The sequence below is a fragment of the Jaculus jaculus genome, chromosome 4, assembly GCF_020740685.1.
Source record: "Jaculus jaculus isolate mJacJac1 chromosome 4, mJacJac1.mat.Y.cur, whole genome shotgun sequence".
NCBI classification, from domain to species: domain Eukaryota; kingdom Metazoa; phylum Chordata; class Mammalia; order Rodentia; family Dipodidae; genus Jaculus; species Jaculus jaculus.
This window is the reverse complement of record NC_059105.1, coordinates 42,105,151-42,133,094: the sequence shown is the minus strand read 5'-3', so window position 1 is coordinate 42,133,094 and position 27,944 is coordinate 42,105,151. Positions and strand designations below refer to the sequence as shown.

At 39.1% G+C, this 27,944-nt stretch overlaps 1 protein-coding gene across 1 annotated transcript in view; it reads left to right on the top strand.

Annotated features, from left to right (window-relative positions):
* Positions 1 to 11,995, top strand: part of Plcl1 (phospholipase C like 1 (inactive)) — a 362,268-nt gene extending 350,273 nt beyond the window's left edge. The window contains exon 6 of the mRNA XM_045147879.1: positions 10,417 to 11,995. Coding sequence (XP_045003814.1) covers positions 10,417 to 10,599 — 183 coding nt within the window. The 3' untranslated portion in view covers positions 10,600 to 11,995. The remainder of the gene's footprint in view (positions 1 to 10,416) is intronic.
* Positions 11,996 to 27,944: the final 15,949 nt, after the last annotated feature.

Here is a 27,944-nt window from a genome sequence, read left to right as displayed (position 1 = left end):
ATATTTTTTCCAGTGTAGCTCCAGGTTTATATTTTTCAGCTCACTGGTGCTGAAGCAATCTCTGTTGACATTTTCTGTAAGTGGATTAGGCTGGCGATCATTTGCCCACAGCAGACAGCTGGCTTCTCAGACATAGGACCCTTGGAGGAACCTATCTTAGGGCATCTTCAGAAATCTAACAGGTCTGTCACAAAAGATAATGCTTGCCATTACTTTCTTTTGCTGACATATAGTTTCAGTTCAGTTTGACTTTCTCATTGGGCTTAAAAGAAACAGCTGTTTTAAAATATTTATTCCCAGACTGAGTAATCCTACTGTGCTTTATACAATTTTGTGGCTCTTAAATGACAAGTAAGGTAACCTTTTAGGGAGGAGGGTGACTAATTCTGGAGATCCCTAAGGAGTTTCTACATCAGTGCAATTGTTACATTTTATAACATTGTAAACCAACCCTGAGGTCTTTCATAGGATGAACAGTGATGCAGTCATGCTGTTTATTCTTGGGAACACCTTATTCCTCTCCCCTTATCTCTCTTCCCAGTATTAGCCAAAATACCACTTTTAGCTTCAAGGTGTCCTGTGTTCTCACTTATTTCATAAAGTAAATGCAGTGGACTCATCTATGAAAGTGTCATTGCTGGCATTGTTGGTACAAAAACATTGTACTTACTGAAAGCCTTTATTCTTCTCTTTATAGGGTAATAACAGCTAGGGGTTGGAGAAATAGCTCAGCAGTTAAGGTGCTTAATTGCAAAGCATAGCAGTCCAAGTTCCTCAGTACCCATGTAAAGCCAGATGCACAAAGTGGTGCAGGCATTTGGAGTTTATTTACAGCAGCTAGGGCCCCTGATGTACTCATTCTCTCTCTCTCTTTCTTTCTCTGCTTGCAAAAAAAAAAAAAATATATATATATATATATATATATATATATATATATATATATATATATGTATATATATACACACACACATATATATAATATATATACATGCATATGTATGTATATATGTACATTTATATTTATATACACATATATACATATATTTATATACATATATGTATATAAATATACTTATATATAATATATATGTATATAGATAGATAGATAGATATAGACAACTTCTGTACTTACAGACAACAAACCATGCTATTTCCCTCCCCTCCCCTGCTTTCCCCTTCATGACCCTGATTTCCATCATATCCCCTCCCTCTCTCCATTAGTCTCTCTTTTAATTTGATGTCATCATCTTTTATCCTATTATGAGGGTCTTGTATAGGTATGGCTAGGCACTATGAGGTCTTGGATACCAAGGTCAATTTCTTTCTGGACAGTTGTATGTAAGGAGTGGTACCCTTCCTTTGGCTCTTACATTCTTTCTGCCACCTCTTCTGCAACGGACCCTGAGCCTTGGTGGGTGTGAGATGTTTCAGTGCTGGACACTCTTCTGTCTCTTCTTCTCAGCACTATGTTGCCTTTTGGGTCATCCTAGTGGTCATCGCCGTCTGAAAAGTGAAGCTTCTCTAACCAGAAGTGAGAGTAGCATTAATATGTAAATATGAACATTAAGTGTAGTGCTTTCAGGGCAATTTGGTGAGTGTAATATATGCATTTATCCAGACAAGAGCTGGCTTTATACCCCCAAGGCTTATGACCTCCCCTGCCATAGGCTTTTGATTAGGTTTTCAGTATCAGGCATGTATTCCCGCCCATTGAGCAGGCCTTCAGTCAAATTAGATAGCAGTTGGTTTCCCCTAGAGCAGACATACCACTATAGTACCCATTTGGTCATTTGGCCTGTCTGGCCAAATTTGAGGCTTCCAGTGTCCACCATTTTCACTGCTGATGACTTTTGTCTCCTCTAAGGCTGCATACAGTGCAGCTTTTTCCAGCTTTCCATTGGCTGGACTACAGAGAGAAGGTTTCCTGTTTAGCTGGTACTGATTTCTCAGTGACTTTGCCTCTCAGGCATGTGAATATTTTTAAAAGAATAATAACAGCTAAAAGTGAACAGTGTTTGCCACTTGTACCAGTCATTGTTCTGTCTTTCTTAATCTCACAATGAGTTTATGAAATGAGCAGGACTTTTATTATACCCATCTCATGAATGAGGAAACTGAGGCATGAGGTGATCTTGTTTCAAAACAAACCCAGTAAGTCTTGGAATCCAGGTGGCCTGATAGTAGAGCCCACAAATAAATTCACCTATAGAACAGGAGTATGGTTATAATTTATGGTTTCTATGCCAAATTGTTACTGTGTGAAAGAAACAGAATCCTTAGGAGCCAATGCCTTTCTTTATTATGCTGGAGTTCTGGTTATGTGGCTCAGATTATGTGAGCTGCTATCTTGGGTAGCCAACTTGTAAGGGCTCATTGATTCTGCAAAGAGAACTTACATGTGAAAATGAGGTGATAAATCCTCACATTAATAGCCTTTTTCAAAATCCTCACCTGGTGTCTACAATAAATTGGATTCTTTAATAATCTCTTTGAGACAGATCTCAAATGATGATATCTTTTAATTTAAAACCTGGCATCCTTCTCAGCATATTCAGGAATCTTCTACCATACTTTTACATTTCAGTCTTATGAAAATTTGGCTCAGATTAAGATTAATAAATCTACTAGCCATAGTGGTGCATGATTGTAGTCTTAGAAATCGAGAGCCTTAGGCAGGAGTGCTGTGAGTTCAAGGCCAATCTGAGCTACATAGCAAGTTTGCCAGCTTAGGCTTTGTAGCAAGATTCTGCAATAAATAAATAAACAAATACTTCCAAAGTCCATACCTGTGTTGAAGAAGGTCAGAATCCAAAGTGTCAACATGAAGATATATAGGATATTCATGGGACACCATTGAAGACCTTTCTCTTTTATAAATCAAAGAGGTTTTCAACTATGTTTTTTGTTTTGTATTTCTAAGATCTATTAGATGGCATTATTAAACCTCACATAATAAATAGGCTTATATTGATCTCTTTTCCATTGCTATAATGAAGGACCTAAGGCTATGTGTCTTGTTTTTAACAAAGAAAAGAATTCGATTTACTGGGTAGTTTTTGAGGGTCAAGAGCGTGCTCAGCTCTGCTACACTTCTTCCTGAGAGCATCTCATCATGACATCACAGCAGGAGGGAGTAAGATCTCATGGTGACTCAGGAAGCCATAGTGACTGGGGAGGAGATTGTCTTGAATTTTTACAGCAGTTCTCTCTTGTGAGCTGAATGGGATTAACTACATTAATTAGAATTATCTACATTAATTCTTTCCAAGGGCACATCCCAAATTACCTAACAATACCCCCGACTAAGGCTTCATCTCTTAATGATCCCACTATTTCTTTACATTGTCACTATAGAGCAAACTTTCAATATATGACCCCTGGGGAACACACTCAAACCACATTGAGATCACAGCAGTATTTAAATGTAAAGGAAGATAATACAGCTACAAAGAGTATCTGGTGACCTGGAAAGCAGGCGTTATTGGTTGTTTCCTGTATGAACCTGGACATCATATTTCTTTAGCTTTCTTGGGGACATTTCTTCATGCGTAAAATCATGAAAGCAGTTCTTCAGTGCCTCAAAACTGTGGAACAATGACAACCCTTTTATTTAGTAGAGCTAAATGAAGCTGTCACCGAGTGATGCCAGGATATTTTCTGCTCTTAATGTGTTATGATAAATTTCACAGAGACAAAATGAATTCTAGATTGAAAAAAATATAAGGACAATGGACTGTATTGGGGAAATCTGGTGCTGTAGCATAGTATTGGAATCTGTCCAGAACATTCTTCCATATTTTGTAAGACATTAGAGCTTTAGGGATCCATGGCAAATATCAAAAGATCCTTACAGGATTTTTCACTGATTGTGTGGTGCCAAGGAACACTACAGATGTCTACTCTCCTTTCCAGTGATTGCTTATTTTCTGTTCTTAGGGGAGTCTTGCCTGGTAGCCTAGACCACAGCCTCACATTGTATTCCTTCAGCACTGAGAATAGTTGGCGATGAGATCAACCTTAATGTTTATAGATGATACATGCCGTGTTCTCACTACAGCTAAGCTCCATGAGGGCAGGACTGGAGTCAGCAATTGCCACTGCACTAGAGTCCTGATTGATGGTTCTCACCGGGCCCGGGGCCCAGTACTGCCCCTTAGGGGGCGCTTTGGGCAAACGTGAAGGTGATATGGAAGCATTTAGAGGGAACCAGCAAGAATGTTGCTTGTCTTTCACTGAGCAGGACATTGTGCCATAACGAAGCACCCTGTGTTATGGAGATCTTTGTTTCTTCACATTGCATAAGGTAATGAACACCAGTACAGTAGACTTGATGATAACATTGTCATTGTTGATAGGAAAACATTGCATCCATCACCAAACATTTTAAAAATGGTCCCTCCCTCTCTCTCTCTCTCCATATATGTATGTGTATATATATAAATTATATATATATAATATATGTGTATTATATGTATAAATAAATTATATATATATGTATATATATATATATATAATTTAAAAATCTAATGGCTCAGTTGAACATATCCAATATAATTATCTTTTTGTTCTTATGTGAGAAAGATTTAAAAGGAATGTTTTACTTGTTTCAGGCTCAGGATTTTAGAAGAACAAAGCTTCAGTAAACCTAGACTGTTATTGTAGACATACTTTATAATATTTCATCTATATTTTTGCAAGTTCACTGTATAGAATCCCAACTGTTTTTGCAGTACTGGAATGAAACCCAGATATCACAAATCATTCAACTTTTTAAATGGCCAGTAGAATGTTCCTAAAATAGATTGCCATAATATTGAAAAGACTTGAGAATTGATCACTCAATGGAATAGCAACTTTGACTTTTGTGAAATTAAGGTATTTTGTACATAATCTAATAATCCCCCTTTTGTACCCTGTAATACTTGTTAACATCCTAAACATTTTCTATGAAGCTAGACTGTTTTTTTTTTTTTTTTTTTGATTTTCAAGGTAGGGTCTCACTCTAGCCCAGGCTGACCTGGGATTAACTATGTAGTCTCAGGGTGGCCTTGAACTCACTGTGATCCTCCTACCTCTGCCTCCCGAGTGCTGGGATTAAAGGCGTGTGCCACCACGCCTAGCTGAAGCTAGACTGTTCTTGAATAGTTTTATCCAATATTCCAAGTGCAGCAATGTATCAGAGGTGTAACATCAAGAAAAAAAAAAAAAGCATCTTTCATGATATCAAAGCTGCAGTTTTACTTTCTCAAATGGAGTATGTCATAATGATGGTTTTGACTTCTTTGAAACAAAGCATTTTTCCTCTTTAAATAACACATAGATTTTTCCTACCCATGGCTTTGAACTCATAACGTAGTGGTTATAGATAGCCCACCACAGTCTAGTCCTCCAAATAAAAACTTGATCAAAAATTGCTGCTCATAGCACTTTGGTCTCTATAGCCAACTTTCCTGCAGCGTCATCTGTGGGCGACCTGCACTGCAGATGTGTGGGTATGTTTGCCCATGACAAGACTTTCAGGGGAATCAGCCTGCCTGTTTGCTGTGTGTGCTCAGGGTTACTCACAGAGTGAGCCCGGAGATGAGCATTGTTCATGTGTGCACTTGTGTACATGTGAGGGTTTTGCCATTCTCAGACTCCCATTGAGCTGCTTTAAGGATCTGCAGTGTTCTTGGAGGCAACCCACACACTTCCGTCACACACAGGGAAGGACACCGGTCATCATGTCTGTCTGCTCATAGTGCAGTTCATGGGAAAATGGGCATCAACAAGCAGGATATCTCTTGTAGTCCAAACTATTTTCAAAAAGTGGAGGGGAACTGCATTTCTTGGAAAGGATGGCAATAACAAAAAATCCTAAATATCTCATCATCTGGTAGATTATTAAATGTATAAATATTTGATAATTTATATTTAGAACTCTAGGCTATGATATAAACTGAGCACATTGGTTCATGCTTAGTATACTAAGTTTTCAATATATATTAGTTGCCTTTTAATGTTATGACAGTGTTTTCTTATCGCCAATTAGTTTATAAATCCAAAATGTATGAAAGAGCAGGAAGCCATCCTAAGAACTCTTATTAGAACTTTCCTTTGGATGAAGATGTAATTCTTCTCATTTTTGTTCTCCTCAAGTATCCTTAGTGAAAGGAGAAGAGTTATGGATGCCTGTGAGATTTCTAGTACAGAAAAGCTTCCAGCAACTTGACAGTTCTTTCAAGTTGAGCATTATGTGGTTAAATTTTCATTAATTCTGTATTATATGCCATGATAATCTCAGATTCATTTTAATATACAAAAGAGGTTTCAATTTATATACCATTAAGTTCAATAAATCCTCCTGGCTCTCTCCTCCTCAGACCTCTTTTTATAAAGAATAAAATAGAATCATGGGCTGGAGAGATTGCTTAGCAGTTAAGCACTTGCCTGTGAAGCCTAAGGACCCTGGTTCGAAGTCTGATTCCCCAGGACCCACGTTAGCCAGAAGCACAAGGGGGTGCACGCATCTGGAGTTCATTTGCAGTGGCTGGAGGCCCTGGCACACCCATTCTTTCTCCCTCCCTCTTTCTCTCTCTGTCACTCTCAAATAAATAAATAAAAATGATTTTAAAAAGAATAAAATAGCATGCTTATTCATATGTGTGTAGAGCTATATGCATGTATGTGTGTGTTGTATGTATGCTTGTTAATATGTGTGTAGGTGTGTGTGTGTGTGTGTGTGTGTGTGTGTGTGTGTAGGCCAGAGGTCTACATCTATCTAGTGTCTTCCTCAATTGAATTGCACTTTATTTTTTGAGACAAAGTCTTTCACTGAACCTGGATCTCACCAATTGCTAAACTAGCTAGTCAGCAAGCTCTAGGGATCCTCCTCTCTCTGTGTTTCTCACCCCAGAACTGGGATTATGGTGCTGTACCCAGATTTTATGTGGGTGCTGGGAATCCAAACTCCAGTCATCATGATTACAGACAAGCACTTTACCCATTGCGGTCTCCAGCCTCAAACACAAGAATCCTTAAGAATGTTGGTATATGCTTTAAATACACACTGCATATGAATACTTTGCCCAATATATCTTGTATAAAATGATACACAGGACAAAGATGGTTGAAGAGAGGAGATTTAGTACAGACTAGACAGCTAGTATTTGTGACAGAGGAGAGAGAAAGGGGTGGCTAGGTGGGGGAAAGCACAAAGAAGGAATGGCAGGGTGGGCATGCTGAATAACCCATCTGCCCTCTCTATTGTCCTTTAGACTCTTGTCTCTTCTTGTTCTCATGTCCTGATTATGGAGACCCAAAGAAGACAGGCAGTAAGTGGTTCCCCGAACCACAGATCAGGAAGATCACCCCATGCTTATCTTCTTAAAACAATAAAAATCCAACATTTCAGATGAGCTTTTCTAAGCCTCTTTTACTCCTTTTATTAGTAATTTTACTTCTGCTTTCCCCCCAGTCTGTATTGTGTTACTGGCACCTGTTGTCGCTTGGGTTATCAGGAGATGATGTAGCTGTGTTCTTGTACACTGGTACAAACTGTTTTCTCCAATTGGCCATTGTTTTCTAGAGAGACTGACTTCTGTTTACCAGAACTGGCACAGTCTGGCATTCAGGCTTGGGAGCCACTTCTCAGAGCTGACGAGATGACATTTGGGCTGATTAGAATCCATTTCATAATCTGCTGTAGGCAAAGGCATGTGATAGCATGACACATCAATACTTTCAAGATTGTTCTTTTGTATGTTTAGTTCTGTTACGATTTTGGAAGATGCTAATTGGCTTTTAAAATGTTTAATGATGATGTTAGTTTAGAACGAAGTGTACAGAGATCACTTATAAATAAACTGTGTAAATGATCACATGTCTAATGTCATTATTAATACAACTTCTTTTCAAACAAGTCTTTCCATTTGAAAAAAATTGTAGCAATTCACATATATCTATGAAGCAGACTTGTACGAAGCATTTTAAAACATGTCAGTCAAATCTGTATTAAAATACAGAGTTGAAAGATATTTATTATAGTAGTAGAAAATGCTAACTACTTTCATAATTATTTTATAACATGTTTTACTTGTCATCCTTTAAATCATGCACAGCTTTTAAGCATGTTTCCTTTAATGTTGGAAAAGCAAGGTGAGTCAAAATATATTATTATCATTGTTCCAGAAGAGAAAATGGCTCATGTTGAAATTGGTGGACTTTTGTCCCTGCCAATGCATTCTTGCTGTACCATGTCTTCTTGGCCCCAGATGCCATCTCTAGGTTCCGTCAGCCTATGTGGTGTGGGCAACAGTTTTCTCTTCCGTCTGTATTGTTGCCATGGGTAACAATGAATAGGTGGCCTCACTGTGCTTTGAAGGCACTGCATGATTTGCCTTTGAGAGATGCAGCTCCGCCTAGCCGTTGTGTGACTTTGGCTAGTCCATGGGCCTCGATTTTAGGTGTGGTAAATGGAGAGGAGGAAAATTTACTGTCTCACAGGGACATTGTGATACCTGAATGAGTGTGCATCTGCAAAGCACCGGAGGAGCACCTGCAGAGTACGGCTGTCTGCGTCTGTAATGGCTATGATGATGGCGGTGGAGACGATGATTGCTTCAGAACTGGATTTTGTGAGCTGAAGCGATGGCTTTGTGGTTAAGGTGCTTACCTGAAAGGCAAAGGACCCAGGTTTGATTTCCCAGAACCTGTGTAAGCCAGATGCACAAGGTGGCACATGCATCTGGAGTGTGCTTGCAGTGGCTGAAGGCTCTGGCGCACCCATATTCTTTCTCTCTGTCTTTCCCTCTGAAATAAATAAAATAAATTTCAAAAAGAAAACAAAAACAGAACTGCGTTTTGCAAATTAGGTGTGACTTCACTTTTCAGTGTTCAGAGGGGCCTCGTTCATTGTCCATGCTGCTATGAACAGACTATTCCAATTCTAATGGTGTGGACATTTTCCCCTCAGAAAATACATTTTTCACCAACAGTCCTCATTCTGTAGTCTCTAGTTTTAGTCTTTCACAAGATTATCCACATGGCGTGCGGAGGAGCCAAATGGGACCGAGACAAAGGCCCGAGCTTTAATCCAGTTCTGTCTTCATCCACCTGTGACCTTGGGCTGTCACACAACCTCATCAGATCAGCTTCGCTTCTCCGCACAGGAAGATTTAACTACACAACCTCCCAATGGGCTTCTGAGTCCCATTCCACCACGGAGGCAGCGGAAAGGAAGTCTACTTTAGTCCAGGCGTTCGGCAAAGCTCACTTAACCACCTCTTACTGTGAAAGGTTGTTATCTGAAGGACTTAGCTGTTAAGATATAGGTTAGAATTGAGAAGTGCCTGTTTACATTTTGAGGTATTAAAAATACCTAGGCGTTTTTATCATGTATTTCTACATACACCTTAGGAAAAAGGCATTCATGAAATTAAAGAGGTGTAGCATTTCGTCATGGAGCGCTTTACTTCATGTCGGCGTGTTGCTCTTTCCCCTTTGTCTCAGCAAGCCCTTGCTTCATAGAAGCATGCTCCAGCAGTTAGTGCAACCCCACACCCTCCCGTCCTGTCTTATGCAGTTTCAGGGTCACACTCTCAGGCACTGCTCTGGCAGCGAGAGGAGAGAGAGGGCATTTTCCCGTTTTGTTTGCACACTATAGAAACATGTTCCCACTTCTGCATAGTTCTCTAGTCCTTCAGTCCCTGAGCCAGTATCTCTGCACATAGTTGATCATAAGCTAAAATAAAAATAGTAGGAAAAATCTTTCTCTGACACCAACGCAAATGGCAGCCAGCGTGTGGTCCTGTGATCCTTCAGTATGGACTTGTTGGGCCTGGGGAGATGCTCTCCGTTAGGGGATTGGGAGTGCTGTTTTCAGGATGCTGGAAAGCACAGAGGCATGTGGGAGACTAACGATGTACCTGCCCACAGGTAGACTGCAGGGGTAAGCCAGAGCCAGCCGAGCAGCACAGCGGGTGTGAGTTCAGCCGCAGAGGGTGCTTTGCTTTGGGTGCTCTTTCCTGCCAGGGCGGCTCTGATTTTCAGTTCTGTAAGGAAGAACACCTTCCCTGGTTGTCTCCTAAGCCATGGAGGGTAGGCATTACTCAAGCAGCATGCAAAGTCTCAGACTAGGACATGGACATCCAGCTGCCCACGGTACATCAAGAGGGGGTTCCCCACAATCGGAATCTCAATGGGCAACCAGCAACCACACGCTCAGTTGGCAAGACTCAGGTTGAGGTACTGGGCATGAAGGACAAATTCCCGCAGTAATGCTGGAGAAGACTTTGGGTTTAACCCCAGAGCAGTAGGCTCGGAGATCTGGGTCTGTTTCCTCATTCAGCACTAACCCTGAGGATGCAGAGCGGTGCTGCTCAGCATGAGCCTGGCCTCTAACTTCCTTTCCTGTTGTCTCTTCCTACCTGCTTGTAGGGACAAGGAGACCTGTTGAAGAATGCCAAGAATGAAGCCATAGAAAACATGAAGCAGACCCAGCTGGCGTGTTTGTCCTGTGGACTGAGCAAGAGCCCCAGCAGCGGTGCGGAGGCCAAGGGCAAACGCAGCCTGGAAGCCATTGAGGAGAAGGAGAGCAGTGAGGAGAACGGGAGGCTGTGACTCCGGGCGGCCTCTGCACATCCACCCGTCCTTCTTATCAAGGACTCTGGCCACTCATTGCCGTTTCTTTGTGTTTTTAGATGTTCACAAAGGGATGTCTCTCTACGGAGTGTTGGACATAAGCAGATATTTTTCACTGTGTCAGTATTTTCATGTAGTTAATTTATCTAAGTTATATCTTTTGGCAGCAGTGCTTTAAGTTCTGAAGTGTGAGTATACACCTATGTGTGGATGTCTAGAGAGAGAGGAGAAGAGAGAGGAGAGAGATACTGTTAAAATCTATTCTACGTTGCATTATTCATTTAGTAAGTTATTCTATCTGTGTGATCATTTGGGACAAAGTTGTTAATTTGAAATTCTAATGAACACTTTCTGTAACCTGTTGCTATGGTTAATTTTACTTTGCTGCCTTTGTCATTTAATGTAGAGGTCTTAACATAGTTTATTATTGAAAAAGCCAAATTTATGAAAGCATAGGTGTTTTGATAGATCAAATATGATTTTAAAATCCCTAAGAATTATAGTATAAGTAAAAGAGAATTTAAAAAATATCAAAATCAAATTTTGGAAAGATTGGTAAAGTCATTTCTTCAATTAACAAACTCTTTAAAATATTTATAAAATAAAATCAAATTTTAGGAAATTTCTGTAGTTGTTTACTAGATATTTTGTGTCAGTAGAAAAGTTGACTATAAGTGACTATATAACACCAATGAGGTACTTTCAAACACATTGCAAACTCTGCTGTAGTTAGGATTTTGATGTGACAATAACATTCAGTTATAGAAATTCAAGATTTTCAGGAAGTTCTTATTCTTTTGAACCAGGAGACTAGCGTTCATTGTCTGTAACAGATGTGGGCAACCAAGAGATCCTGTCTTGGATTGAATTTATTATAGGTACTAAGCCTAAATTTAAAGAATTTTCACACCATATCATATCATCATGTTGAGCTGATGTAAATTCCCTAAGTCAGGTAATGTCTTCATGATGATTTCAGAACTGATTAGAAAACATGATATAATTTTAACACATACATAAAAACTCATACCAAGAAGCAAATGACTAATTAGGATACATTTATAATTGTCTCTAGATAATTTTTAACCTAATGTCTTCATAAACTGCTTGAGTGTAATGTGTGTTTCTTACTTCCAACAGAACTAAATGTTCTATGGTTATGAAAGAATATATTTATTTAAAACATTGCTTTTATTTTGAAAAGCTTCTCAATTAATTTGATTAACAAATATGCTAACTTGGGGGAGCCTAAAGAAGATAATTGTTGAAATTTTGCAAATATAAACATCTTCTATAGCTACTGTGTTATTTCTGACTTCTTAACACTATCATGTTCATGTTGCACATTACTGAAAGAGTAAAGATATCAAAAATATTTTCTTGTTTTCTTTTATTGTTAATTCATTGTAAAAGGAAATTATATTATTTTCTAAAACATATTAAATGGCATACTATTTACATGGACCAGAAACAATAGAATTATGTCCTGGGTTTAAAACCGGGCACTTGCGGGGAGGTGACTAGATTCACTTTAAGGCAAGTTTCCAATGGTATTTCAATGGCCTGAAAAACATGTGTGCAATGTCTGCTATACTTAATCTGCTGATGAAAGGAATAGGGTGAAAAGATGTGCCATGGCCCCTTATGATGAAATAGAAGTACGATGGACGGAAACCGCCCCCCACCCCTTACATTAGCCAGTCCATGACTTCTTCTGCTCCTTGAATTCCACTTGGGTTAATCCTTACCTTACAGGTGGCAGGGATGGGTGGGAGGAGAAGATAAAGGGGAACATGTTCACAAAGAACATTTACATTTTCTTTACTTCAGGGTCAAAACTGCTTTTGAGAAGTAGTTCCCCAGCTTATCCCATTTATCCCAGAGCTCCATTGTCTTGGGATCTAACTACATCTTCCCAAGAACATGCTGTAATTAGGCCTCCTTTGATGCTTTTGAGGCTATGGTTGTTCACTCCCTCTGCTATGTTCCTTTGAGCATCTCTGCTGGATAGGAAAGGAGACATGGGATAGAAAGGGACTTGAGGAGCTGCCAGCAAAGCGTAAGGACCCAGGTTTGATTCCCCAGTACCCACGTAAACCAGATGTACAAAGTGGCACAAGTCTGGAGTTCATTTGTAGTGGCTGGAGGCCCTGGTGTGCCCATTCTCTCTCTCTCTCAAATAAATAAATAAGTTATTATAAATCAAATAAAATAAAAAGGAGTGTCAAGGAGCAAAAATAAACAAGGTGCCAGGCATGGTGGTGCACGCCTTCAATCCTAGCACTTGGGAGGCAGAGGTGGATGGATTGCAGTGAGTCTGAGACTACATAGGGAATTCCAATTCCAGGTCAGCCTGGATCAGAGTGAGACCCTACCTCAAAAAAACCAAAAAAAAAAAAGACAGGGCTTTTCAATTAGTATGCTTCACCATATTTTTACAGTTTACAGGTGTCTGTCTCCTTTCTAGACTTGAACTGCCATAGAGGAAGCTCCTCTATCACTTAGCTTGTGGTCATGCTAGGAAAGGAGTACGTTGCCTGCCCTCTCTCTCTCTCTCTCTCTCTCTCTCTCGTTGTTTTTATATCACTGCTGTGGTTTGAATGTAAAATGTCCCCCATAGGTGAGTGTATGTTTGGACACTTGGTGCTGTTTAGGAAGGGTGTGGGACGTTTAGGACGTAAAGCCTTGCTGGAGGAAGGGGGCCACTGGGGTCAGGCCCTGAGGTTTTACAGTCTTGCCCACTTCTATGTACCTTATACCTGCTGACTGCAGCTGCAGGGTGACCAAGCCAGCCTCCTGTGCTCAACACCATGCCTTCCCTGCCTTAATGAACAGAAGTATCCCCTAGAATTACAAGCCCAAATAAACCTTTTCCATTAAAAAATTATCTATTTATTCATTAGATGGGGGGTGGAAAAAGAAATAGGCAGATAGTCAGAAAGAGAATGGGTGTGGCAAGGCCTCTAGCCACTGCAAACAAACACCAGACACAGGTGCCACCTTGTCTTTATCTGTCTTTATGTGGGTCCTGGGAAATCAAACCTGAGTCATTAGGCTTTGCAGGCAAGCACTTCATCGGCTGAGCCATCTTCCCAGCTCCTTTTCCTTTTTAAATGGATCCTTGTCAGGTATTTGGTCACAGCAATGAATAATACAACCATTACAATTGCTAGTGGAATTTGAGGCACAGGTGTTAAGTATAATCACTGTTATACAGGAAAGAAAGCCCAACATTACTGAGGTAGGAAATGCAAGAACTGATTATGAACTTAGTTCTGTGTAACAATATGTACAAGAATATTGGGTAATTTTGATTTTAATTTATTCTCAAAAACAAGCTAGACTATTAACTCTTTTTTTTTTTTTTTTTTTGGTTTTTCGAGGTAGGGTCTCACTCTGGCTCAGGCTGACCTGGAATTCACTGTGTAGTCTCAGGGTGGCCTTGAACTCTCGGCGATCCTCCTACGTCTGCCTCCCGAGTGCTGGGATTAAAGGCGTGCGCCACCATGCCCGGCAATTATTAACTCTTTTCTTTACAACTACAAATACAAAGACCTATATCATCTTTACTCTGAAAATAAAATATTAATAATCAACTAAAAAGTTAAAAGCCAGACATCTGTATAACAATCAAAATAAAACCATTTCCTATTAACATTTTTATTTATATCCCTTTAGACACTGTTTGTAGTTTACATATAGTTGTGTATGCTATTGTATTTATTTATTTAGATTTTTTTTTTTTCGAGGTCATGTCTCACTCTAGCCTAGACTGACCTGGAATTCACTATGTATTCTCAGGGTGGCCTTGAACTTATGGAAATCCTCCTACCTCTGCCTTCTGAGTGCTGGGATTAAAGGCATGCACCACCACTCCTGGTGTGTATGTTATCTTAAACAAAACTGACAGTATTATATAACCTGAAATATATAACAGAATTAAAAAAAATTAACATGTTAATAAGTACATTGGAGTTTATAGTATTTGACTTGAATCTATTTCACGAGCAGTGTGTTTCATTTAGTCACTGAGTTTTTTTTAATGTATAAGCAATACAGTTTTGAAAATTCAAGAAATTCATATTAAATTATTAAATTCAATTTCTTATTTCTTTTAAAACACTGGATATTTTGATAATTAAGGATACCCTCCTCACTACACACACACACACACACACACACACACACACACACACACATATACCCCTCTTTTCTTTTCAAAAGGACATATTCTGTTCAGTTAGCCAGGGAGCATCAGAGAGTACTCATAACATTACTCTTGGCTCCACTGGACACCTAGGTGGTGATCTTTGATTCACATAATGCTTCATAATAATTATACTATGCCTTGAATGTGATTTATCATAATATTTATTTAACATGTTACTGTTATTCTTTCTCTAATTTCATATAAAATTCCCAGTGATAAAAATTTATTTTTATAAAGTTATTTGAATTTTTCTTTAGAATAAATTTCTAGAGGTGGCGTTGTTGTTGGATCAAAGAATACATAGGATTTTAGGGATTTTGAGACAAGTTGCCAAATAGTCTCTGGGAAACTGCACAACTTAGGTTTCTGTAAGGATATTATACATGTGTTCAGATGTTTGCTAATAATACATTGAATTTTTTAATTTCATCTTTGCTAAATAACATACTGTCAAAAATCTTACTTCTCTAGCTTGGAGAGATGTCTCAGTGGTTAAAGATGCTTCCTTGAAAATCCTGATGGCCCAGGCTTAAGCCTCCAGTACCCCTGTAAAGTCAGACACACAAATTGGAGCATGCTTCTGGAATTCATGTACAGAACCAGGAGGCCCTGACATTCTAATTTTCTCTCAAGTAATAAGCTTTTCTTCAAAGAAGGTATGGATATGAGCATATAGAAAGATGCTCAAATTCATTAACTGCTCAGAATATTCAAATCAAAGCCATAGATAAATATGGCTTCACACACTGGATGGGCTATAATAATAATAACTGATCAAAACAAGAAATACTGAGAATTTAAAGAAGTTGGAACCATTCTATACTGGTGCTGATAGTATAAAATGGTGTAGTTATTTGACACTCCCTCAAGAGAATTAAACCCAGTAACCACATGATGCAGCAAGCCTACTTCCAACTTTACACTGAAGAGAAATGGAAATTGATGTCTATAAAAACTTGTACATGATGTTCATATAACCATTCATAATAATCAAAAATAGGAAACAAAAAACAAATTGTCATCAACTGATGAAGGATAAGCAAAAAACAAAAAAACAACAACAAAAAACCAATTTGTCACAAAGCATATTGGGCCATGTAAAAAGAAATGAAGTTCTGATTCATGCTGCCACATAACGGAACGTAAAACATGGTAAATAAAGGAAGTGAGGCACATAAGCATATTGTAGGATCCGGTATTTAAAAATGTCCAGAATAGGTAAATCCAGAGATGAAATGCTTGCCAGAGCCTGGGAGGAGGAGCAATGGGGAGTTAATGGTAATAGATTAGATTTTTCTTTTGATGGTAATGAAAATGTACTGGAACTAGATAGGTGTTGGTTTCACAATTTTGTGATTGAATGAAACGGTGTTGGGTTGCACAATTGAAAGGGTGAATTGTAGATATTTACCATATACCTCATTAAATTTATTATAATAAATGAAGCAATTTTCATAATGAACAGAGTATTGGTGAACAATGAAATAACTCCAAAGGAGTCTAATATATATGAAGTTGGGGAGAATAGGTAAAGAAAAGTATGTGAGGAAATAATGACTAAATATCTCATTTTAAAACGAAAACTATAAATCCACAAATCCAAGAACCACTGAAAATCCCAAGGAAAAAAACATGAGGAAAACAACAAAGTCGTGCCAGTGTAGCATTGTCTAAAAGAAGTGATAATGAGACAATCTTAAAAGGAGAAAGTAAAAAATAGATGTTATGAATGGAGAAATAAGGCAGCAGATTTCCTACTATAAACCATGAAAATGAGATGACAATGGAGTACTGAAAGCAAAGCAAAAATTTTAATTCTAGAATTCTAGGCTCAGTGAAAGTACCATTCATAACTGGTGTTATATAGAATAATTCAGACTCTGAGTTCATCACTAGTATACCTGTACTACAATAAATGTTATGTGAAATCCTTCATCCTGAAGGTAACTGACGGCAAATATATATATCCAAGAATATATAGGATCCAAGGATGAAGAGTCCTAGAAATAGTATACTACAATGGTAAATATATTTTACAAGTATATTATTTCAAATTTATAAAAATAATATCAAAATAAGGTAATATGAATTTTGCAGTACATATCAAAAGAAAATGTATGATTAAAAATATGAAATTGATAAGAGAGAAAGATTGCAATGCCATATGTGAAGGGTTATAACATCATTTGTTGTTAGATCATAAAGTTAAACTTTATATCTAAGTTAGTCACTAAAACAGCAAATAATAATGAGCCAATGTAAGAGATAAAGTTTATTGAAACACTAAAAAATGGTGTCTTTTTCCTCCCTCTCTTTGGGTCTATGCTAGCTGACTACTTATCTGAAAACTACCATGCTCCTATTTCTTATTAATGCAAATTTTAAGAGTATTGGAAAGATAATGAGACATTATAAAGGTGATGCCTTTCAATTGCACAACTTCGATGAAATAGGCAGATCTGTCTGATATGAAGATAATCGTGAGTAAAAGCAGTGGAGTCAAAGCACGTACTGTGTTGTCTAATGGTTCACCTTACTGGAAATACTGGAAATGCTCACTACTGATTGGTGGTTGGAAGTTAGTGGAAGAGGGAAGAAGAGTACAGGCTAAGGGCATTCTGGGAGAAGATCTAGGTGGTCATCCCCTTGGATGCAATGACAGTTTTATAAGCCATATATATGGCCAAGCTTAAATTTATGTTTTATGTACAATATATTGATATTTTTCTTGTGTGTGTGTGTGTGTGTGTGTGTAGAAATGTATTTTCTTTTGTTATATGCAGTAGCTACATTCGTTGTTGCTGGGACAAAAAATAAACTGACAAAAGCAACTTAGGGAAGGGTTTGTTTTGGCTCACAGTTTAAAGATACAGTCCATCAGGGCGGAGAAGGTGTGGAGACAGGAGCATGAAGCAGTTAGTCACTTTGTATCTGCAATCAGGAAGCAGTAAGAGAGGAATGTTGGCTCTCAGCTAGCTTGCTTCTCACTTATTTTATTCAGTCCAGCCTTGATGTAGCATTTTGTTTTGTGTCATTCCATCTTACAACAGATTTTATGATCCTCATTTATCTGCTGAGGAAATTAAGGCACATTTCTTTGCTTATTGGGTCACCGAAGCAATACTTACTGGCTCTGAAATTGGTGGCCTTTTATCTTTCTGTGGAAAATTTAGTAGTAGTCTTTCAATAATGTAAAGGAACCTAAAATATGAAGTCACTAAAAATAATGTTTTGGTGATAGTGGATTTAAGCTTAAATTTAAAGTAGTTCTGGGCTGGGAAAATGGCTCAGTGGGTAAAGTGTCTGCCATGCAAGCATGAGTACCTGAGTTTGGACTTCTAGGACCCACATAAAAGACAGATACTGTGACATGCATTTTATAATCTGAGTGTACCTAGGCAACAAAGGAGGTGAAGACAGGAAAACTTTCCAGAAGCTTGCTGGCCAGCTACCCTGGTAAACAAAGTAGTGAACAAGATTGAGAGAGACCTTGCCTCAAACAAGGTGAAAAGGAGAAATACAACACCTGAAGTTTTCCCGTGTCTTCCATATGCATGCCATGACACCTGCTCATCCACAATTACATACATGAACATATGCCCACACACTCAATTACACATGCATACACACACCCCAAAAGGGGTAGTTCCAAGGATGTAATCATGGGCATTATTAATTTTTTCTTACATATTTTTTTATCATAAGGAGCACATGATTACTGTCATCTAACTGGCATTCAGTATACATGGATTTCTAGGCTCTAAATTCTTTCTGAATTCCATAACTTTATACAAGAAATCACTTGGAAAGAGCATATAAATATTATATATGTTGGATATAGAGAAATACATGTGTTGGAATGAGAGAGAGAGAGAAAGGAGAGGGAGATTATCTGTTTGCTATCCCTTTTGGTAATTTGATGTTGCTGCACTGATATTTTTTTATATGCATTTATCCATTTCCAAATATGCCACATGAATTTTGTCATTTCTTTTCATAATGTATAGCATATAACAAACAAACAGCTCCTGGCTCCTGGCTGCAAAGTCTTTTTATCTGTCTTATTTATGTAAGCACAAATTTCTCAACAAGGAATTCACAATAGCTTGATGGGTGGAACCCATCATCAGCACAGGCAAGAGTGACAATAGCCTTCACAGGAATATTGTACAGATCCTCTTATCTCTACAGAACATAATGAGACACAGCTGAATAGAAAAGAGTGCTATTCAAATATAGACTCAGGGGCATTGTAACTGTTCAGTGATAAGACTTTTTTCTCAGTATCTAGTATTAATATCCCATATTCTTAAAGTTCTCTTTATCTTTTTCACTTGGAAAATATAGCTGCAACCAGTCAGCACATATAGTATATATAATTGCTCCTTGCATGCTGAAGAATCCAGATTTTAGATTTTCTGTACCATGTCCTTCATCAATATGTCTGTATTTGAGGTATCACATATATAGAATTATACTTAATAGAAGATAATCCTACCAGACAGGGTCAGGTAAGTACATCAATCATAGTACTTAGGTGAAGAGGTCTGAGTCATGTATTAGATTTGGAATATGCTAGTTCATTGTCACTGCGCCTCTTAAGCTATTACTGCCTTTTGGCAGAGCAATATGGAGACATGTGGTTGAAGATAGAGGCTTACAACTAGTCTCATCCTTAGATTCTTTTTTTTTTTTCCTCATTTTGCTCCACCATACCAGATGCTTTTCTTTGTTTCCGTGATCTGCTCATTGATTTCCTCCTGTGATCAAGTTTCCAATTATAATTTCAAGCAAGATGAATAGCAAGCTTTCTGGAAAAACAGGATTAAAGTATCACTCATAGGCCACTCGTGGTGGTTTGAGTGAGGTGTCCCCCATAAACTTAGGTGTTCTGATTGCTAGGTTCTCCAGCTGATGGCAATTGGAAATTAATGCCTCCTGGTATATTGTTAGGGGTGGTCTTATGGGTATTATAGCCAGTTTCCCCTTGCCAGTTCTTGACGCACTCTCTTGTTCTTGTTGTCTACCTTATATTGGTGAGGCAGTGATGTCTACCCTCTGCTCATGCCATTGTTCCCCACTGCCATCATGGAGCTTCCGCTTGAGTCTGTAAGCCAAAATAAGCCTTCTTTTTCCCACAAGCTTCTCTTGGTTGGGTGATTTCTTCCAGCAATGTGAGCCTGACTGCGACAGTGAAGTTGATACCAGAGAAGTGGGATTGCTGTTAGACACCTGACTGTGAAACTTTGGCTTTTTGGAGTTGACTTTCAAGAGGAATGTAGAAGGATTTGAACCCTTGGCCTAACAGAAACCTTGTAGTGCTGTAAATACAGCTTGATGGACTATTCTGGTCAGAGTTGAAAGACCTAAACATTATTTTTAGTGACTTCATATTTTGAGTTCCTTTACATTATTGAAAGACTAACAACTAAGGACTGTGAAGTTTGGCTTATGAGGGTGAGAAGAGCTTTGCCTGGACTGGGCAAGAAGCAGTTTGTGTGAGAGGCTTGCTGTTATACCAATGTTCTGAGAACTTATGCAGGGTTGCATTGTGTAGAAATGTACTGGTGTGAGCAGAGGGATATGGCACAGAAAGAAATAAAATCACTGGGCCTAACCTGCTGCCTGTTCAGCTGCAATTGTATGAGAGATTACGACCATTGAGACTGGGCCAGCTGACCTGCATTGGGACAACAGAAAGAATAGTATTTTGTAGGGGCCTGAATGCTGAAAGAGCATCCTGTTCTTCAAAGTCTGCTTTATTCCCCCTTGGATTAACAAATTGGAAACCCACCTGGTATTATGGAGTATAGAAGTGCAGGAAAGAGAGGGTCATTGAATTTGCAACATGGTCTTGTGTTTTTGAAATGGCCATGGGCAGTGTGAAGCAGGTTTGCTGGATGCCTGCATGGAGACTTGGAGATGTGAGGATGGACCATGGGTTCCAGTAGAGACCCAGTGGAGATGCTGGGACCATGAGATGGCTGCTAAGGAAAGCTGCCAGCCCTGGATGAAGTTTTCCAGGACTGTGAGTAGCTTAGCTGGAGGGGTGGAATTGGAAATCCAGAGACTTGTTGCTGGTTAGGATTGTTGGACTTGGAGATTTGTCACTGACTAGAGTTGCTGGACTTGGAGCTACAGAGTTTGATGTTTGTCCTGGTTGTTTTAAATCTTGTATTGGTTGAATATTTCTTTACCATGCCCAGTGCCATAATTTGCAATGTAAATACTTATTCTGTGCCAGTATTTTTTTTTTTTTCTGTATTATGGCTCAGTTAAATGATCTTGGACTATGGGAATGTTTGAACATTATAGGGATTGATAAAAACTATGGGGATGTTTAAAGCTAGAGTGAATACATCACATTTTACATCATGTATAGTTTATGGGGGTCAGGGGTGGAATGTGGTAGTTTGATTCAGGTGTCCCCCATAAACTTAGGTGTTCTGAATGCTAGGTTCCCCATCTGATGGCGATTGGAAATTAAAGCCTCCTGAAGGCGGTGTATTATTGGGGGTGGGCTTATGGGTGTTATAGCCAGTTTCCCCTTTCTAGTGTTTGGCACATTCTCCTGTTGTTGTCCACCTTATGTTGGCCAGAAGGTGATGTCCACCCTCTGCTCATGCCACAATTTTCCCCTGCCATCATGGAGCTTCCTCTTGAGTCTATACGCTAAAATAAATCCTTTCTTCCCCCAGTTGCTCTTGGTCGGGTGATTTCTGCCGGCAATGTGAAGCTGACCGCAACACCACTGTGCAAAGACGAGTCCGTTAATGCTCCTTCATCAACTCAAGTCCCCATTGTTCTTGTGCCGTCTTAAGTTCACTTTGACTCTCATGTATCTTGCTCACCTCTAAGTTCATTTCTGAGATTTTTGGTGGAGTAGATGTTCCAGGGTTCCACTCGCTAGTGGGAAAACACATGGCCTTTATGAAAAGCTGTGTGTTGTGAAGCTAGCAAATCAAGCACTTATAATTTTTCATTGTCTTTATATTTTGGTTGAAATATCACAATGTATGTCTTTATTATCAATTAATTGTTTGTGACATCAATGCAATTTAGTTGTAAGGAAGAATTCTGCATGACAACTTAGGGAACATTAATTCTGTTATTTAAAACTATCAAGTTGAGAGAGGAAATGGCATTAAAGTTGGTTTTTATGATTGCACATTTGCAATAGTGTCAAATTTGACACCACATTTTTTTTTTTGTAAAGAACATTTGGTATCTGAGATTTAAAATGAATTTCTGAGTAGGAAAATATTCATTCATCAATTTGCTGTTTCTTGAACAGTTCCAAAGTAATCATGAAAAATATACTCCACAGATAGGATAAAGCTGTGTGGACTGAGCTCGTTTTTTTATCCAGTGATAAATAGATTCTGTTCTTTCCCTCAAGGTGTGTGGGAGGAATCATAATACTGAAATATCTCTTTGGTGTAATTTACAAATAATGCCATACTTCTTCATCCATAAACATGCCTATAGATCCTGTGCCATTGTAACTAGCAGAAGTTTAAAGGTAAATTATGCTTTTAAAAGAGCCTTTGGGTTTTGACCTTGAAGCTTCCTACAGCCTTTCTTCTCTAGTCTTCTATTTCTTACTAAACAGCATCTTGTCTCCACAGGAGCAGAAGTGTTATCATATCCCAAGAGCTTATCTCCATTTGCTCCTTCTCATTTACTCCTCTCTGAATCAGTTCCCCATAGTTCTCCTCCCCAGTTTATCCAAAATCTTCCTGCTTGGTCTCCTCACATCCACTATTATCTTGCCTGAATTACTAAATTCTCCTGTCACTGAATATGTAAGCATTCTAGTCTCTGTAATTCTACTGCTATGGCTTGATGGTGGAAAATGTATAACAAGGAGTTGTTGGATGTATGCCACATACTCCCTGGTGCCCTATCTCACATCCTTTGGACCCTAGCATTGATTTCCATCCTTGTTGTGACTTCATTCTGACAGAGACTTGCCTCAGACTGACATGTCCATCTGCATCCTATCCTTGCTGCAGGGATCCTCTGATCATCCCCAAGTAGGTGTGAGTTTGTTTGGGTTGGCTAACTGCACAGCAGGTAATGTGAGGGAATTAAGAACTCTGGGAACATACTTCAACCAATGGTGATGATGGAGGTTTGTGAATAAATGTTTCTGCCTCCAGCAGAGGGGAGGCACTTTCTATGCGGAGATTCTTGTGAAAGCAAAGCCTGGTCTGCATTCACACAGCCAGTAGTTCATCTGCACCATTGCTTCTGCTGCTTCTCCCTTGCTCTTCTTCCTGCTGGTTCACTGACCCCTCCTCCTTAGAATCATTAACATTCATATCACAAGTTTTGTCTCAGGCAATGATGAGGGGGAACCCAGCATATGCCAGTTGGAACCAGGAATAGCTGCCATAAACAGAACCTTATGATGGGATTCTTCAACTCACCAATCAGAGAGCAACGAGTACTTCCTGTGGTGGCAAGTGGATGACTCCTGATGCCAACCTGTGGAGTACTGCTGTAGCCTCATGAAAAGACACAGACCGGTAGATGAGAAGGGGATAGAGGAAGAGAAGGATTTGCTCACATGCTAGCTCTAGCTCTGGAATGGTCTTGGTACAATGGTAATGTAAAGGGTTTTAGTGTAGGCTGTGGAACTCAAAAAGGAAAATGGCAGGTCCAGTTAAGCCACCTATGAAGAAGTCACCATGAATAATAAAAGCTGAAATTCAATCAAGGTAGCGTTTAAAGAGATTCTTTTCTCATGAATTCATCAGGCAGATGGCAGTGATAATCAGGCCTACACGGTGCAGCAAAAGGGAGGCTGAAATGCACTGTTGTGACAGGTTTCCTGTGCAAAGTGGGGGTTCTCATGTAGAAGAGTCAGGATGGGAAAGAACATTTGAATGGATGAGCCCCACCATGCTTGAACTGTAGATTCTTCTGAGTGGAGAGAGTAGCTTACCCTTCCTTTTTGTAAAGACCAAAGAAAGATGCCCTAAATGCGGATGCTTGTCCTTCTCAAGTCTCACCCTCTCCTGGCTACCTTCCTCCAATCCAGTACCTAGGAAAGTGCTCAGTCTGCTGTAGAAATAAGAGTCTGCCTGAGAAGAGCAGGGTGGGTTAACCCAAACAATTAGCTAATGGGCACTACTGTAGCCAAGGGAACCCCTGGGGGATTACACCTGGAAGATCCTGGACCAGGAAAACAACATAAGACGAATCAGGAGGGTTTACCTTGATGTGGGGGAATTCTCTCTCAATACAGTTTTCTCTCCAAGTGAAGGACTTAGAGCTGGTCATAACGAGCTGCTGGCTGGGACCCCCATGCATGTACATACACACAACCCTTACAGTCCATGGCAGAAGGGCCTAGGTGGCCAGGAGTCTTAGGGAATCCTGTGCTTTCTTCAAAGTGACCACTCAGTTCTTAATACTTAACTACTAGGACTGACATACAAAGTTTTACCTGTTGGGAGTTCAGTGCTGTTAGGAAAAAAGAGAAAGTATTGGGTGAGGTACTTAATAAAGCTTCCCCTCCCCCAGGCCTAAAACACTGTAGGACTCCTGTTAGATCTTGAATCTAAGCCCCAAAGTCAAATCTGGCCTTGCCTTATCTGGATTATAAAACCTAGGAGAAGCATAGAGGATCTAAAAGTACAAGGTATAGGTATCTAATATGTGCAACTGAACTACCACCTAGAAAAAAATCACACCATTTTGGGCCATCTGTAAGCATTTGGCATTTTTATAAGTCAAAAATAGTGGAGGACTGACAATTTGTTTTTTTTTTTTTTTTGAATCTAATATCCAGAAACTGCAGCTTTTGGGAAAAGATAAATGTGTATAAATTGCAGGCTACTGGGGGGAAATTGGCCAATAAAGTGCTATTTTATGAATTCAGATAAACACTGTTCCTTGGTGATTGTTTCTCAGGATTCACGAACTGCAGAACCAAGCATCTTGTACCTTGATTTCCAAATGGGGCTTCCAATAAATGAAAAGACAGATAAAGGTAGAGTAACTTCCTGGATCAATTTCTATGACAAAAGAACCAGTTGGCTTACATGAGACCTAGCAGGAAAAAACATGCGCAAAGATAGGCAATTGAGAGACAATACTCAAATCTGAACCCCTACTGTGTTGCAATTAGCAAAGCTTAGAGTCACAAACGCGGAAACGAGAAGCTGACCAGTGTCATGTGTGAGAGTTTTGCCATCTCATACTTTGTTCAGGATATAATGGCATTAAAATCTAGTGGATGTATTGTTATTTTCTCTCATTTTGCTTTTTTGCAGTTTATATATCTGCTACATAACTTTTTCAGATAGAAATCTTGTAATTATTGAGTCACATAACTATTTATATATCATATATTTTCAGACAGGAGTCTTGCAATGCCTGAGTCACGTAACTACTTATACACATTTCATTCCTCCTGTGTCTTTCTTTCCTCTGAGGCTTACTAGGTAAATATATGAACATGGGGCGTGTGTCTAAAAAGCATCCTTCCGCCTAGCTCATGTGGTGGTAGGAAATGTCATAGAATCTTTGGATTCATTCCCATGGCAACAGACAACTCTATCACCAAGGACGCTGTCAGCCTTTTTCCTTATGAAGGTCTGTACTATATTTAAGATGCAAAGCTATCCTCTTTACTAATATTTATTTTTGGATACATTATGATGCACTGTGACTCCCGAAATGACATTTGTTACATATGCTTGAGATGGGAAAGAATGCAATCAACACCGCTTCAGCAAGGAAACAAAGTATGGCTTATGCTAACGGATGTTACAAGGCTGTATTAGGGGATGTTTTTCTACGGCTAGGCAGAGGAATGGCAAAAGGCACAGGGGTAGAAAATAAATGAGGTATCTATCTAGAAATATGAACATATACTCACACACATGCACACTCAACAGCAGCAACAGAGCCCTGCAGACTCCATGCTATGGTAACCAGCCCCCACCCCACACTCAGCACTGAAGAAGGCTTTGTGTCTAGCCATTTTGACAGTGAAATTTGTCATGGAGATGAAGGTGGTAATGCGTGCTGCCCTGTCCACCAAGTGTCTGTGCTATTAGGAAGATTAGCAAGGGTCATCATTTGGGGCATGACTATTTCTGTGTGCCTGAACCTTCATTCTTTTATCACATTTTCTGTGATGGGATATGAGGGAAATTAAATTATTGGACACATCACTAGATGTAATGTATTAAAAGAAGCATGCCTTGTGAAATGGAGACAAACATAAAAGATTAAACAAAGAAGATACTTAAAAAAAAAAAATCAATGCTACTCCCCCCCAGAGGCTAGTCTGAGTGTGACTCAGATTTGAACAGATGTCCAGTGGTTTCAGCACTTGAACAAGACTGATCCACACTATCAGCTTAGCAATGAATAGCCTTCACTTTGAAAAATGTTTCTTTCTGTATTCTCTTACTCAGACACAGGAGCCTACATCTTAGCTTGAGTCAAGTTACACTTCATAGTTTTGAAATGTGTCACGGTACTCCTCTGCACATCGCTGAATGGTCGTAGGAAATGCATTACTTCCCCTTGACCGAAAAGGGATGCAAGGCACCATATAACACAGGTGGCTTGGTGGCAGGTGGGGCACACCAGCTTCCTCTAGAGCTGATGTTCTTTCTCATATTGCACACCATCTTCATGTTTGTCAAGCAGAGGATAGTCCAGGGACCTGGTAGCAAACAGGTTAAGGGAAAGTGGAGGATGAAATGTGAAGGGCAGAGTTAGGCTTACAAAGAGACTTTCTTTGTGTCGTAGTTTCTTTAGGCGACTGGAGCAAAGTTCCGGGTGGCTCCATGTGGAGGACAGGCAGTTGAAGTCCAGGCTTCTAGAAGTGCCCAGTACTCCTTGGTTTGCAGCTGTGTCATGCTGACCTCTGCCTCTCTCTTCACTTGACCTGTGTCTTTATGTCGTCTCTGTACTGCTGTTCCCGATCTCTGTTTCCTTCCTTTTATATAGTCAGTGTGTAGGGTCACCATAGATCTTGGTTGGTTTCATCTGAGGATTCTCAACTAAAAGCCTGAAAATGAGGCAGAATAGAAAGATAGCAAAAATGAAAGGAACATGAGAATGTAACAGAACTCCTCACATAGTTTATATTGCCTGATGACTGAAAGTCAAGAAACTTCAACACAACTGAGAAAAATTAAAATAGTCTACAGAGATTAGTGGTTGTTTTGTTAAATACATCTTAAATAATGATATGAAAGAAACAAACTACACTTACACAGTGGCAGAATGTCTGTGACCTTGAGCTTAATTATGTTAGTATCTCTCTCTTCCCTAAATCTAAGCACTCTACTTCATAAAGTCCATCTTAAACTTTTTTCAACAATACTTGCTGTTTTTTTTTTAATTTTTACTTATTTATTTGAGAGCAACAGACAGAGATACAAAGAGGCAGAGAGAGAGAGAGAGAGAATGGTTGCACCAGCCACTGCAAACAAACTCCAGATGCATGCGCCACCTTGTGCATCTGGCTTATGTGGGTCCTGGGGAATAGAGCCTGGGTTCCTTGTGCTTCACAGACAAGCGTTTAACTGATAAGCCATCTCTCTAGCCCCACCTTCAAATTTTATTTACTAAATAAAATTCTTTAATAGTAATAAATAAATCAGCCCCAACTCCACAGTGCATGACCCATATACCTCAACAAGGAGGGGCCCAGGGGAGGGGGTAGGTCATGGATGAGCCTAATAATGGTACCAAATTGACTGTATTTACTGAATACAAAACTATTTAAATAAATAAATAAATAAATAAATAAATAAATAAATCAGCCCATATTTTTCACTTAATTTTTGAAATTGATTAATTTTAAAAGTTTGACTCATATAAATCATATTCTAAATTACATTTTAATCAATGTAACAAAAACCATGGGGAAAAAATATATGTCTCTGTTGTCAAGACATCTAACATGACTTTCACTCTTGAAAAATCTGCCCCCATGCCTTTGGTGTATATTGCTCTTTTCCTAAGTCTCTCTCTCTCTCTCTCTCTCTCTCTCTCGCCCCCTGTGTGTGTGTCCCTATGCTTAAATGCAGAATGGCCACTATCTTTTACTTTTATTTCATAAACATGCTAACTTTGCTTT